General features: G+C 41.1%; 1 protein-coding gene across 4 annotated transcripts; it reads left to right on the top strand.

Moving 5' to 3' along the window:
- The first annotated feature begins 882 nt into the window (after positions 1-882).
- Positions 883-15,784, top strand: LOC111965312 (vascular endothelial growth factor A-A). Of its 4 annotated transcripts, none has more exons than XR_002877501.1 (7): positions 883-1,173; positions 2,875-2,917; positions 7,667-7,863; positions 8,077-8,153; positions 8,682-8,714; positions 11,205-11,505; positions 12,741-12,827. XR_002877501.1 is itself a non-coding variant. In XM_023989401.2 (7 exons), exons 1-7 carry the CDS (start codon positions 1,523-1,525, stop codon positions 14,172-14,174), a joined length of 573 nt encoding a protein of 190 aa, XP_023845169.1. In that variant the 5' UTR covers positions 883-1,522; the 3' UTR covers positions 14,175-15,784. The 4 variants fall into 4 exon arrangements, 2 of the variants coding, with proteins under 2 accessions (XP_023845169.1, XP_023845170.1); XR_002877500.1 differs by having other exon boundaries at positions 883-1,591; XM_023989401.2 differs by lacking the exon at positions 11,205-11,505 and adding an exon at positions 14,153-15,784 and having other exon boundaries at positions 883-1,591; positions 12,741-12,872.
- Positions 15,785-16,150: the final 366 nt, after the last annotated feature.

Below are 16,150 nucleotides of genomic sequence, written 5' to 3'. Positions count from 1 at the left end.
TGTGTGTGATATCACATCCATACAGACTCATGCAGTCCCCCTATTAAAGTTTGACTTACATTCTAATAAGGACAATTTCTTGCAACTTTCAGCACCTAGAAAGTGCTATGATAATGAGGCTATGGAATGAGCCCTTTATGATTCCTGAACTCGGCATCATGTGTCATATAAGGCATCATATAACAAAAGCAAAACACTATACAGCCCAGGCCATTGCAAGTTCCTCTCCACTCTTTCATACCTGAATATTCTCACATACTGTACTCTGTATCCTTTTAGAGATCCAGGCATCTCGAATGTCCAATATAGGCTACAATCTCTGTTTAACTGATGAACTAAAAATATGTGTGCACCACCTCCAAGCGATGGAAGTTAACTTTAGGTGCAGAAGCGATTCCTGCACTAGTCCTGGCCTAGCCTGATTCTAATTGGGTATTTTCACATTATTTATGGTAACTGTCTCACTTGCCAATACTTATAACATACAAACACCTTTGGTTGCAAAATAAAAAGTATGTAAATTATAATATTTCCACAAAATGGTAAAGGCTATCGCTAAACTATTATTTGCAGCTTTTGAATGATTCATTGTAGCCAGAAAGGCAAAAAGAGACCATGAAAGGCACCAACAACACAACTAACTATTGGACATTTAATACTTACCATTTTAAACGTGTCATGTATTATATTTTGAGTCAAAGTTGTGACTTAAACACTCATCAATTCGCACCATGTGAACATCACAGTTAAATGTTTTATGGGAGCGCGCCCACCACCCCTCGCCTGCCAACCAGTACCGCCCACATTGGTGATCTAGCCAATGAGCGCAAGCATCATCCTACTGTAGACACGTCCGATTGCTAAAGGCAATAGCTCATGATCATAGAACAGTAAACGCGCTACACGAGCGAGAAACGGAGGTGTATGACAAGATCTCCCTATTCTGCGCCTGGACGTCCTAACCTTGAAGAGAAACAAAGTCATAGTAAAATACATTTTAAAAATCAAGACAAGGAAAGGGAGACCGTTTCAAGGAGGATTGCTAACGGATCACTTTGCACCGGCAAACGCTCACACTACTCTGATCAATTTGTAATAACTCAACCGCCGCTTTCACACGGTGAAGGCAATGCGTAAAGTTGCATTCAGAAGTTGGTGAAAGTTGTCATCCTGGTGAGCAGATAATAGGACGGAGATGTTCAGTCCATTATGGGGTTTCTAGTGTGGATGTAGAATAGAAATCTTGGAAGAGTCTCCGGATGACCGACGCATTTTGGATGTTACCTTTCTTTGGGGCTATTCTCTGAGATTCCTTAGAGGCGGTTGCAATACAAAAAAATTAAAAAGGATTCCTCTCAGGTGGCACATCTGCCATGTTTGGATGGATTAGATTTTTACTATAACCAAGGTTATCAAGAAATTGTTGAATTTTTTCCCCTGTTTTTTCTTTATTATTGTGTCTGATCCAAACGACAGCTGAAATTTTAGTACAACTGTCCAACTCACCTTCGGAATTACAATCATGAACATTGGCAGTTTTGTACAATTATTATTTGCAGCGCTGCTTCAGCTTCATTTGTATGCAGTTAAGGTGAGAATTATATTTAAATCGGAGGGGGATCAGATGCGTCCGATGAATTAGGAATATAATGCTGTTCATGTTTCATTAATGAGGTGATCGCCCTTGTCGCTCAATCTCGTCACTTGCTGCTAGGTCCGTAGGTCACTTATAATGTATTCACTTTCTGTGAATCATAGGCCTAAAGAGAGGTTTTATGTAAATGTTGAATTGTTAATCCTGACGTTTGACATACATTTTGGTCCTTTTAGGAAAAAGTGTCATAGGCCTATCCAATTAACGCTGTATTTTCTATTATTATTAGGCTATTATATTATAACTTTTGAAAATGCACAATGCACCTGGCATTAATGTCAACAAAATAGTAGGATAGGCTAAATCGGAATTTTGAGTGATGTAAAAGGGAAATGAGTTGCATCATTACACTAGCATAATCCAAAATTACGACAAAGACATAATTCAATTGGATTCCTTTGTAATAAAATCACGACAACATAATGTCACTATTCCCACTGGGCACACACTGGTTGAACCAACGTGGAATAGAGGTTGAATTGATGTGTGTGTCCAGTGGGTTGATTCCAATATTGGCAATGTATTTGCTTTCATTTGTAGACTAGTCTACTGTAATGAAAAGCAAAGTCCAGACGACCTGTCTCGTGAGAGCGCAAGGATAGTGCAAACCTGTTGGCCCCTAACCGAATAGGCTAGCTGGTCGCAGAGGGTATAAAGTGTCAACATGTATTTCACTCCGTACTCAAGGCTAATAATATCCCGTTTCTATTAAACTTAGGCCTTGTTCATTAAAACATTCGCTCAAATGTTTATGGTAATCAGTACAACCAGTAAACGCTAAKAATGGGCAACCCAGCTCACTGTCTTTCATCTATAAAATTAAATCGGCTTCTTTCTCACGCAATATTGAAGAGCTATTGCAACAGTCTACGTCAGGTGATAACGTGACTGAAGCGCTGCTGTGATGCCATTTTCTCTCTTCACTTGCACATAGGCGGGAAAATATTCAATGAAGTAGGCTAGCTGTCATAATAAAGGGGGAATGTATTGGAGTCTTGCTGTATAATAAGCTAAAGCCATACATTGATGCATGGCTTAATGACATGCCAAAATGACTGTGCATGCAATTACATTATGGAAATTATATATACATAATTCAGGGAGGCAAAACTGCCATGCCTTTTAAAACGTGATGCATAGCCTACCATAGAAAAAATTTGCATGACATAGGATAAAACGTTAAGCTTGCTCTAATGGCTTACATGTTTGCATTTTTACAGACAGCCCACATACCCAAGAACGGGGAGAAGAGTAAAAATGATGGTAAGTGCCGAATGTACAAATGTATTACAAGTGCAATATTGTAGAAGTTTATTCTCAGTGTTTACCTTTATTGGGGGATTTGGTGTGTGTATAGCCACCTAGTGGACATATTCTGAATCTGAATTTTCCCAGAGCAGACTTTTTCAAGTTTATGCCTTCAATGAAAATTAGTTTTTGACAAATTGGCTGTTGCACATGGCTTTTGCACATGGCTATTGTCATAACAAAATCTTTACATTGTGTCAATGCTCCCTCTCTATCAGTGAGAGTACCTATGAGTATCATATAGGACCGAATTGTACTATATTGAAGTCTTAGTGGTCAGTCCCTGAGTGAAAGGCTGTACTTGGGACTTTGGAATTACCATAAAAGTGTGTCTGATCCAAATAGTCTTCTATATGTTAACAGACAAGGTTACTGCATGAATTCAAGGCCACTGCTGAATTCATGTTTTATTTTGCCTTTTTCTTTCTCTTGTGATTTGGGAACATGGTAAACACATGGTCAGATTGTATCATTTATATTGGACAAAGCATGTATGCATGGTTATGTTTGTTTATTGACAGTGACAGAGTGTGTTTCACTTGTTAGCTGTGTTCAAGGCTAGCCATGTTAGTCAATAGTGGACACAGACAGGTTACTCACTGTGATACGTCAGGGACTGGTCCTCAGCAGAGAAAACACGGAAATTGAATTGTGGTTGTTTGTTATTCTCAGCACAAGGGCAGTGACTCCATTCCTCTTCTCTGACACCTGTGAGCGGCTTTTGACCTTCATTTCACACGCACACAGAGAGAGAGAGCGAGATACAGAGAACCTCCACCCTCTCTCGCTTCAGTTCTCACACACACAGTCCCGCATGTTAACAATACTTCCCCTCAAAACATACTCTCACTAAGACACACTCAATCTCAAAATACACACAGAGACAGAATATCCATATCCTCTAAATCTCATCTCCCCTGCACCAACTACATCCTTTTGTGCCCCAGTAGAAGCATGCATGTTCCCCATTCACTATAACATTGTACCAGTATTCCGCCATCACAGCGATGGGTCACTGCTCTCTCTCTCAAACACTGCTTTAGTGGAGGCACTCCACATAGTTTCCAGGGTTTCTGGCGTCTCCAACTTCCCTCACCTTGTTCGTTGTTGTCTTTTCTTCTTTCTTTCTCACATGAGACGGGATCCATAGCGAGGACAGCCCCAGGGCTGAGGACCTTGTRGTGTTGATTAGCTTCCTGAGGCTTCTAAAGGAGTTTCAATATCAGTTTAATGAGAGTATAGCAAACTCTGTRCAGCCCAGCACTKCCCATCTATGATTCASATACCCATACACAAAGCAAGGTGTTGATTAAAACGACACGGTTTATTTCCCCTACATGGATAAGTTATTAGTGTTTTAAAAGTAACTTTTTAGAGAATAGTCAAACACAGAATTAGAATTTGTAAATACAAAATATAATATTTATATTTGTGGAGACAGAACAAATAAACTTAATAGTATATTCCAACTACGGAAAAGTACAGTTATTCAAAGTCTGACTGTCATTCAAATTACTATTGTAGAGCATAGAAAGCTTTTGTGACCAATGTTTAATGAGCAAAGGGTGAGGCGAATGGAAATACTCCACATGCGTACCATTTACAAACACTCACACAGATTTACGCATGGGTTTAGATATATCCTATAGGATATGTAATCGATATAACAAGGGTGTATCTGGCACCACAGCATATTGCATTCATTCTAATATACATATTCTTGACATGTCTGCTTTCCCTCAGATTTCCCTCGATATTTTCTGTGAAGGGGAGTTGTCATTATATGTGCTTGTGTCTGTGGTGGTTGCTTGTGAATTTGGTCAGAAGAGGCTATATTACTTGTCACCTAAATAGAATGTATTGGAGTCTTGCTGTGTAATAAGCTAATTCCATACATTGATGCATGGCTTAATGACATAACAAAAATGATTGTGCATGCAATTACATTATGGAAATTATATATACATAATTCAGGGAGGCAAAACTGCATTGCCTTTTTAAAACGTGATGCATAGCCTACCATGGAATAAATGTGCATGACAGGCTAAGACGTCAAGCTTGCTCTAATGGGCTTACACACACACACATACTCACACAATCACATTAAAACAAATGTTGCCTAGGTACWAGAACGCTGCTAGACAGAGTGTGAAGCAGCAGCTGTGCAGAGGGAGACTGTGGGGCTCCGCAGAGCCAGAACAGCACAGGGAGATGTGTTGGGCTAGTGACCTTGGGACCCCCCCCCCCCCTCCACAGGCCTACATGCTGGCCTGGGCCTGGGCTTCTCCTCTGAGAGCAGGTGCTMGGAGGGATAAAGGGAGGTAGTGGACACTGCATCTGCTGACCAGGCAGGTCATCCAGGGGCTAGCAGCAGCGGTGCATGGTTTGAGAAGGAGTAACAGCCAGCTACGGCAGGCAGTGGTGTTTCAGGATGTTGTTGTAGCATTAGGACGTAACTAACCAGGCCGACTGGTTAAGGGGTGGGCTGCCGGGGGTCACATGTCAAAGGTGAACCCTGGCACCGCACAGCCTGAGGTCATGGGCTGCTCGGATGACCTGGGGGTCAGGAGGGGGACGGGGTCACTGGGAAACCAGTCCATAGGATGGAGGGTGGGGGATTATTCTCAGATGGAGAAAGGTAGGGTTAGTCAGCATCTGAGGATTTTTGGGTTGTATGTATATGGCGTGTGAGTGAGCTCAGATCATGTAGCTTAAACGTGTGGATGTGTTGTAATTGTCCCTGTGTGTGGGTTTGAATGTGTGGTGGTTTAGGGCTGGGCTGTATACCTTATTTGATGATACATGTATACCAGTATTGATGCAGGAACCGGTTTGGGTTTTTACTTTACCTTCTATACCGGTATTTGAATGTTTGGTTTGTTAAATGTGATATGCTATGTGTAATGTCAATTTTTATAGTTTACTTGCTACTTAAAAAAAAAAATGTTGAGTCATCTCTCTCCGGGCCACTTTCCACACAGACCTAGCCACGCCCCCTGTCACTCAAGGAGCGCATTTGAGGTTAATCAACCTCGAGACACTTGCGTTAAGTCTGCATGGTCGATGCAGCACCGTTGATGATAACAATGCTGTTTTCACTTTGCTTCTTAATATAAATCCACTAGCGTTCTATAATGACTCTATTAGTTTGTGTTTCGAACATCAGCAAACAGCTAGTTTGTCTTTTCTTCACAAGTTGCGCTAAATCTTGTGAGATGCTAATTGTTAGCCGCTAATGCTAATAGCTAGCTGATAAATGTACCGAGTAAGAGCAAACGTAGCTAGCTAATACAGCCTGATAATACCAGTGATGGTGTAGATCTAAATCAGCATGTTGTTTGTGCAACAGTATCTTCTAAATCAAAGATGAATATACAAAGCAAGAATATATTAGCTACATGAAGTAGCTAAGAGAACATGCAATGTAGCCAGCTTATAGGGTCCCCTAGGAAACACTTATCAACACTTTAGTTRCTACCCTGTCACAATAACTCCTCCCTGGCATTTTAATTCATTGTCATCTCAAACAACACTGTATTCAAAGTGCCAACTATTATATTCTAACTATAGAATTAGAACAGTCATTCTATTTCCATGATTCCAACAGTTTTGGAGTGCCCCTGGCTATCTGTAAATAAAAAAAACAAGAACATGGTGCCATCTGTTTTGCTTAATATAAGGAGTTTGAAATTATTTATACTCTTACTTTTGATACTTAAGTAGATTTTATCAATTACATTTACTTTTGATACACAGGTATATTTAAAACCAAATACTTTTAGACTTTTACTCAAGTAGTATTCTACTGGGTGACTTTTACTTGAGTCATTTTCTATTAAGGTATCAAAGCTTTTACTCAAGTATGACAATTGGGTACTTTCTCCACCACTACAACTGAGTGCAGGAAATGCAGAAATGATAAAAGTGCTGAAATTTGTTTTGGTTGAAGTTGAATTGAACAGTATAAAACAATAACAAAGGAGAAAGACCCATTGAAATCACTTAGAATGTATGTGTTGCCACCCTAGGATCACTCACTACTCATAAAGCAAATGTTAAACTTTTATTATTATCAAAAACTAAAAATACCGTCCATTTTATTTTTTAAATAGCGTGATATAATATTTTGGCCATATCGCCCAGCCCTAGGTGGGCTTTAGACAGCTGTGAGCACATGCGCAGGTTTGACATGATTTTGTTTTGTTTTGCTGGGGGACATTAAGATCCTTGTCAGCACAATAGTCTTCTTTGTTGCATCTGAAGCCATATATATGTGGCTTTGTTTATCTGCTAAGCTGGCTTTAGTAATGGGAACCACTCAGGAAACAAATGCCTGTACCTTTTGACGACCACAAAGGCACACAAGTACTCTCTTCCACTGCCAAGCGGAACCAGAGCAGATGGGGGGGATGACAGGGAAATAGGAAATAGAGGAGGCATGGAGAGTTAGGATAAAGGAGAAAAAGGCACACAACTGGGGAATGAGGGAGGAAAGAAGGATGAAAGAGAATGCATTGGAGAGTTTTACAATGTGGAGAGGTTGGATGTGCTGTACTCTACAGTATAGCAGTTTTGTGGTAGGGTTGCCACTGATGTTGCTGTCTTCTCCTCAAGGAATCTTACTGTTACTGACAGTTATCTATGGCACAGTGAGGATGAGAAGGAAGCAGTACTGATGTTCTCCCTCTGCTCTTCCTCCTGCAGTGGTCCCGTTCATGGACGTGTATAACAAGAGCATGTGTCGGACACGGGAGATGCTGGTGGACATCTTCCAGGAGTATCCAGATGAGATTGAGCACACCTACATCCCCTCGTGCGTGGTGCTCATGCGCTGCGCCGGATGCTGCAACGACGAGGCGCTCGAGTGTGTCCCCACGGAAACAAAAAATGTTACCATGGAGGTAAGCACCAACTCCAATTCTCGCCGGGACCGGTGAACAGGGGATTTGTTTAACCCTCTCTCTCCCATCTCTCTCCTATCACTTACAACCCCCTCTCTCTTCCGTATCTCTCGGTGTCCTTTCTCTCTTCCATTCCTTGGTTGYTTTGGTTTGGGTGGATTGACCCTTTTTCAATGTGAATTTTAATGTTTCATATCTTATGTTTCTCTACAGGTAATACAAGTGAAACAGAGAGTATCGCAGCATAATTTTCAGTTAAGTTTCACAGAACATCGAAAGTGTGAATGCAGGTAAGAATCTTTTCTCAGGTCTATAATGATTTCAGGCTTCACTGTTTTGCTTACTGGTTAAAGGTCCAATGCAGCTGTTTTTATCTCAATATCAAATCATTTCTGGGTAATAATTAAGTACCTTACTGTGATTGTTTTCAATTTAAATGTTCAAAAAGAAACAAAAATAGCTTCTTATTTTGCTATTACTGTCTGGGAGTGTTATGAGTAGGGAGGGGAAAACTGAAAACTAGCTATTTTTGGCAGAGAGATTTGTAAATCTCTTTCTTATTGGTCTATTAACTAATTATTTAGGCCAAAACTCCATCCCACCAAAACAGGCTGACATTTCAGCCGGTCTTTTCAAACAGCTCTTACACTAAAAGGGRATTATCATAATTGTTTACAATTTTACAGTATTGTTCCAACCTCATAGTGTGGAAATATATATAAAACATAGGAAATCATGTTTTTGACTGCACTGGGCCTTTAATAAAAAGCTAAATATAAAGCTAAAGGTTTTGTTCTCCATTTTCCTCTTAATTTCAGACCAAAGCCAGAAGTTAAGGCAAAGAAAGAAAAGTAAGTACATGTTTTGCGTTGTTATTGTTGAGTTATTTGTGGGACGAGGGGAGGGAGCTGTCTGTGTTCAGTTTGGCTTCCACTCTGATATTCAAACTGTCAAAACAACTCTATCTGCCAGCCCCAAAATATCTGAATATTTTGATTGACCAGTTTCCCAACCAATCATCAACCCGTTCCCACAGACACTTTAACTTAACACAGAGGGCTGGGACCTAATCCTCCCGAACCAATAAGTATTCATGTATTCAGTATTCCTCATTTTGATTGGCAACATGCAGATGAGAAGAAGCCAGCTAGACACTGTGGTACCAGCAACAATGTGGGGTAGCACTAATGCTAATGCTAATAGTAACGGTGAAGCTACAGTATCTTTTACCCCTGCTGCACTGAGAAGTCAGCAGCTGCCCTGCTCCTGCTGATAGGACTGAGTCGATCATTTTAAAGGGTGGTGAGAGGAAGTGTTAGGTTGCCTTCTACTAGTGATTGGGATTATCAGCACCTCATAGGCTCCTACACCACACCACATAGCCCTGTCTCTCTCTTTTTAACATAGCGAGGGAGGGGAGGTAGAGGCCTAGTTCTCCACGTTCCCTTCACACCTTTTTGGAGTTAGAGGACTAGCAGCACACCTTATGGGGAAAACAGCCTCTCTTCTCTATCTTTACTGGTCCAATTAAGCTCTTTTTTTACAGGGTTTGTTTCAGTTTTGTCTTCCTCCCAGAGTCTGTTTGTTTTATGGCGGTTGGTTTAGTGCTTTACTGTGTGGCTGTAACAGTTGGGTTGAGGTAGTTAGCTAGCGCCAGACCACCCGCGACTGGCCAGGCTGCCCAGCAGCCTTCTTCTTAGCTCCAGTTGCTCATGCCTGACCCTCGGCCCTCGTGGCTACTTCTACACTGTAATCATTGCAACAGGTGTCATTCAGTTCACCCATTTTTTTTTTTAAAGTTGTAAATAGTGGATGAGCCTGGAGACGGAGACGCAGTGGACGTGGTTAGTTACAGGCAGTGTGGAGGGAGGGAAACAGACTGACTGTCAGTGTTGATGCAGGGGTGTGTGTGTGTGTGAGACGCGTGTGTGTGTACATGTCTTTAGCCACCTCAGTTGCAGCTGGCACGTCAGAGGACGTCCCTTGTTTTAATTGGATAAGAACCACGCAGGGTTAAAGCCCCATGGATCAGTGGAGGAGAGATGGGATCATGTTAGCTACCTGAGAGGGCTAAATCAAATCCATTTGTCATGAGGCTGAGCTGAGCCTTGTCCCCGCGCTGTGCCACACACACCTCTGCCTGCCACCCAGCACGTAGGCAGACAGCTCACCCTAGCCAGGCCAGGGTGGGGTGCAGGGAAAAGACAGGCCATTCATGAGCTCAGACATACCCTCAGTCATTCACTCAAATGCATACTGTACATAATACTAAAGACCAGGTAGGGCTTGGGTTTTGAACATATGAAACAGAAAACAGGCAATTGTTATAGGTTACAGATAACTTCTAAATACGAGGTTCATCGGTATTCAATGAGGTTCTCATCTCTTGTTTCATGATGGGCATGACACATCATGGAGAAGGGTTTACACACATCCAAAATTGGACTTGCATGGCTAAAATAATGTGGGCCTACCTACAATGCATAGATAACAAGGGAATGTCAGCTCACTGTTTTACTCCTTTCAAACTTTATATTTTAATAAAGTTTTGGTGATTAAGATTTATTTCCAGGTTGTCTCAGGAGCCAAACCCTTTATCGACAGTCTTGACTACTTCACGATTGCATTGGGCAGGACTAAAAAAAGCCTTCATTGAGAGGAGGGGAGGCTATTTTTAACCAAATAAAACATAATGTTTTTTTTAATGTTTCTAGATACAAAGTATACAGGAACATTAGGCTACTCTTGTTCCATGCGCATATTGGCAGTGTGCATCACTGAGTTTCCTCTGTCAACATTCATGCCATAACCAACTGCGTTACCGCTAAAACCAGCTTTTGGTTGGTCTTAAATATCCCTACCAGCGCTGCCTGAAATTAGCACTTTGGATCATGTTTTTAAGGACACGCCTTAAATATTTCCACCTCTCCCATCTTGGCGCAAGCGTGCTGATATAAAACGGGTACATTTTCGAATCTGGCGTTAGGGCCGGAAAATGCAAGTGCGCTAGTTTTTACATGACAAAATTGCAAACTAAAGCGCATTTCACAGTAGTACTGCCTTAATGCCAGCCGAAAATTGAACTCTTGATATGCATAGACTGATTTACAAAGGCAACAGTGGATGTATTTACATTGACACACGCATTTACATTGAGACACACACACACACACACACACACGTTCAAACAGGGATCGATCCCACTGCTAGATTAGAAGGGAGATGCCCGACTTGATTGATTGTCTCCTCTTTGGCCTAACCTCTATTGATTGAACTCTGTATGATTGTCCCTGCCTCCACTTAGGTGTCTTTTCTCTTTTGCCCTGTTCTCTATTTTCTAGGGGCAATGACCAAAAGAGAAAGAGAAAGAGAAAGAAAGAGAGAGACACTGGCACGATGAGGTCTGAGGCCTATGCCAGCGCCTCTTCTGTGGCGTGTCTGCACATGGGCACTATGTCTCTCTTGATGGTTGGCTTGATTTTGGAGGAACTTGTTTGTATCTTGTAAAATGCAAACCTCTTTTTGTTTGGAATGAGGAGGCTCCATTTTTTTAAAGAAACCTTTTTTTTTGTCTGGCGTATGCACCACTTAAGTCCATGGCGAGGGCAGTAATGTGAAGTTGACGTGAGGGAGAACTGTCAGGTAATGATGATGTCTGTATGAAGCATGGCTGTCTACCACCCCTCACTAATCCATGGCAGCAGGGTCGATGCCATGTTGAGTCTACATGCTGCTAGGAGTTTGTTCTCTGTTTCTCTGTTGCCTTTTGTTTTAGCAGATAGGTGGATGAACCAACACTATTTTCTTAAATTTCTACCACAATAGTGTCAATTGGTTTGGTTACTTTAAGTACAGACAGGCTTGGCTCAGTTTATGTTTGATTAGAGTTATTGTCACCTTGATTGGTACCCCCGAAAAGGGCTGCTTTGGGTTGCTTTGTTCATGCTTTTAGACGGGAAGGTCTTGAACGTGACGCAGGCGTGATCTGACCTCACGTAGCTAGTAGAAATACGGCCAACTGAGTTGTCTGAGACAAAGCGTAGCTTCATCTCGTCTGATGCATCACAGCACTCCCCTGTCTCTGTCCTCGTTTTGTCTCACATGTTCACCTCCATAAAAGATACTGCATCTTTAAGCACCAGCGACGGCATCTACTTTGACTTTAAACTAGGCTTGTGAAAATAATACGATTAGATTGTCTTTGATCTGTATTTTATAATCCTTACATTGTGCCCGAGCCTGCGCTTACTCAGCCAAGCCATCATTCTAATGTCATCCTAACATCCCATTAATTTGTGGCAATCATGTGAGCATGTCTGTAGGGTAATTGTAGTGGGAAATATAGGCAGATTTTTGGGAGGAATGGGTTTTTAAAGATGGCTGCTCCCTTGTGAGCATGTCATTGGATGGATCGGGAAGCAAATGCTATGTGTTCTTTGTTTCTGCTGTGGACTTTACCTTATCACCTGCACCTGTTTTGTGTGTCTGTGTGTGTGGCTGTTAGTGTGTGTGTGTGTGTGTATACAGGATCATGTGTGTATAAGTAAAAAAAAATCTCATTCAATGTTGCTTTTCATAGACCCAATCACACATGTGCTTGTCATGCCATTAGAGAGGATGAATGAAAGAGTGTGTGAGTGTATGCAAGCATGATGAGGCCCATGTGTGTAGAAAAGTCTACACGTGCTCTCTTTCTAACCCGATCACAATGCTCCACAACCTCAAACAACTTTCACACCACCCAGCGGCTGCAGAAGTATTGAGCTAATGTTGCTCAAATGTTTGTCCAATGTTGGTGTGTTGGGGCGGGGGCTCTATAGCTGGATACGCTCTATAGCTTAGACCTCTCTCTCTCTCCCTTTTTGCTTCCCTTGCAGCCACTGTGAGCCTTGCTCAGAGAGAAGAAAGCGCTTGTTTGTGCAGGACCCTCTCACCTGTAAATGTTCCTGCAAATTCACACAATTAGACTGCAAGTCCAGACAACTTCAGTTAAACGAAAGAACTTGCAGGTTTGTTTACGAAATATTATGATAAAAAACGTGACTTGATCTATACTCCATTCATCTACATCCATCCACCTGTTTGCACTTCTGTCACTTGCTTGATTTTCTTTCTCCTGCTGAGAAATGCATGCTTCTCACTTGCTTATAGAATATGTTTTTGTTTGTATAGAGAATTGTGTGGGACTATGTTTGCTTGTAAGTGTGTTTGTATTGTCTGTTGTCGTGCGTAATATTCTGATACTCTTCTTAACATCATCCTTGATGTTAGAACTGTGACTCTATTATCGTGTGTTCTATAAAGGTAGTATATTATAGCTAGCTAGTGTAGTGTATTCCCTTTGCATGGTAGACACTTAAACTAGACAATACACAAAAAACAGCTCGTTTCTCGCTTTAGATTCCCTTCATATTAATGCAGTATCTATATTATATATACTAAATTCTAGCACCAAGCAAGATGTGTGTAGGGGGTTGGGTTTTATGTGTGTGAGACAGTCCGCACCATATTTGGTCAGTCTGTAGTAATGCCCATTTATTCTGACCCACACTTAACATCCTACTTATCATCTCCCAACATAGTCTCCTTATCTCTTTCCCATCACTACATGGATATATATAACCACCTGCGTAGGAGGGGAATTTTAGCGTCCATTGTTGTTTTTAACTTCGACCAGTCTTGATCACACAAATGGACAGACATGTTTATAAGTCAGCACAGTACAGGACTCAAGACAGAACTAACTCATGCATGACACTAACACTCAAAGGGAAAGTGTTTCCCTTGGTTCGTAACCGTGAACCCAACAGGCTCTTAATTGAGTGAATGTAGAGCTGGTGTCCATGCTGCTCGTTTCTAATGGTCCTACTCATAACTCCTACGAGGCGAAGCCCTAAACTCAATTACTAATCGGGGATTAAAACTCCATCTCCATTGGTTGCAAATAACGTCTGTATTCAGTCAGTGGCCCAATGGAGATCTGACTGCTTCCGGTGAAACTCCCACAAGGCCCTGTGTTGATGACCTCCCTTGACACTACTATATACATCCCTGACCTTTGAACCTTAGGGGCCCCCCACACAGTGTGCTGGATTTAGAGAGCCACACATGAGTGGGGTGACCAGCGACATGATTCCAATTGGTCATGGGTCAGGGGAGGAAGAGGGAGGGGCTGCAGGAGTTTTCCACATTTGCGGTGATGTGATTGGCTCAAGGCTACACCCCTGCTGGGAGGAGGATTTGTTGCCCATTTTCTAACCTACTGTCTATCATGTCTTGTCATCCACAGATGTGACAAACCAAGGAGATGAGATGAGGAGAGGGAGAGGGGGACAATGAAAATGAAGGAATATTTTCTTGGCACAGCACTTTGAAACCTGAGGACGCATTCCCTGGATGGACAGAAAATGATGCAAGAAATAACGAGCAAGAGTGAACGATGGAGAGAGACTGAGATAACAACATGCCGTTGTATATTTCTAAGATATATATATTCTAAAAGGACAATGACAATGTGTATTGCTGCTATAAAAAATGAGACATTATAAAGTGAACGAATGCGCCACTGTCTGGCGTGTGAATGGGACAAATGTTTAGTTTCCAGGGTGTTTGGGCCTTCGCGTGGATAGGACTGAGAGTTTTTGTCAGAATACATTTTATTTTATTTTATGTAACACTTCACTGGATGTTGGTCTGCTGTGGATATGAGTATCTTAAATATATCTATATAAAAACGAAGCGAAATTGTGACCATAACTTCACTGAGAGGTGCAACGGGAGCATGTTTCTCCTCAGACCTCTGAAGGTCTGGAGAACTGTCAGAAGGCATAACTATTTCCTTTATGGGGTTAAGTTTTTGTCACCACCGTATCGACTAACACCAGATAGGACTCGGTGTGAGAATACTTCTAAAGGGATATTAAATGTAGGTATATATGGAGACGAGAGAATACTGAACTTGATTCCATCTTCCGCCAAGGAACAGTGGCATTCAACTCACCACTGTCAAAATCAATGATCTCTATTTGCTTTGTTTAATGTCTTCATTTGTTTTCCAAAGATATAATTGCACACATACATGAAAGAATAGTCCATTATGGAAAAAAATAACGATCTGTATATACTTACCTAATATCCCTTTGTCTAGTACACTACATCTAATTTATAATGCTAGAATATTTTCAGTTTTCTGTGCATTTAATTTATATATTTATATACAGTGTTATGGTTGATATTGATATTACTTCTTCACCTGGCAATGTTATCACCAATCTGTTTGGCCATGGAAAACATTGAAAACTGTAGACGTATTTCTTTTTTTTTAAAGAAGGGGAAAAAGAACAGAAAGATAAAACTTCAACATTCCTGAAAATTTGATACTGTATGTTTTGTTGGGCTAGAAGGTCTGGTAGAATGTGTCTTGATTTTGTTACAAACAAACCCTGCCACAAACATGTTTGTGAAAAGACGCACAGCCAACGTTGCAGTTTTAAGCTCGAGTCGGGACATGTGTTTTTGCACTTGAGTGCCCGAAGACACGTCATGAGGAGGACTGAGGGCGTCTCACTGACCTTGGTCATCTTCGGCAAACTCCACAGTGAGAGACTGAGACTCTGGCCAGCCCAGTTTAGGCCAGAACATGACTTGGTATAGTGGGGAACCAGGAGCAGTAGAAGGAGATGATGCTCTCTGCCCTTTTATGAAAAAAAGAAACATTCTATTTGTATGTCAGTGTCAGAAATGCTTTTTTGTTTGTTGTATCATGTACAGACACATTTTTAGTATATTTTCACATTAATATATTTATTGGTGCTGTAAAATTATCCATTTTACAGTAGTAACATCTTTTTTTTGTTTTTAGTGTAACTATTAACTATATTTATTTAGAAAATATATTGTTTTTTATTAAACAGAAAATGCAGTTCGCTTTGGAAGCCTATCTTTTCAACTGTTTTGAAATTACCTCTGACATTTGGATCAATCTAAAATAATTTGATCAAGTAACAATACAACACAATCCTACTTTATTAATCATTCATAAGCCAATTGATAAGGCATCATAAGAGTACAAGACTACATTAAAATACATGAAATGCAACATACAGGTATCTGAGAAAATAAAGGAAACACCAACATAAAGTGTCTTAATAGGGCGTTGGGCCACCACAAGCCAGAACAGGTTCAATGCACCCTGGCATAGATGCTACAGTTGTCTGGAACTCTATTGGAGGGATGCAACACCATTCTTCCACGCAAAATTCCATCATTTGGTGTTTGGTTGATGGTG

This window comes from Salvelinus sp. IW2-2015, linkage group LG6.1 (genome assembly GCF_002910315.2).
Source record: "Salvelinus sp. IW2-2015 linkage group LG6.1, ASM291031v2, whole genome shotgun sequence".
In the NCBI taxonomy this organism is placed as follows: domain Eukaryota; kingdom Metazoa; phylum Chordata; class Actinopteri; order Salmoniformes; family Salmonidae; genus Salvelinus; species Salvelinus sp. IW2-2015.
The sequence above is the reverse complement of the archived record's forward strand: the minus strand, read 5'-3'. Positions and strand labels throughout refer to the sequence as shown.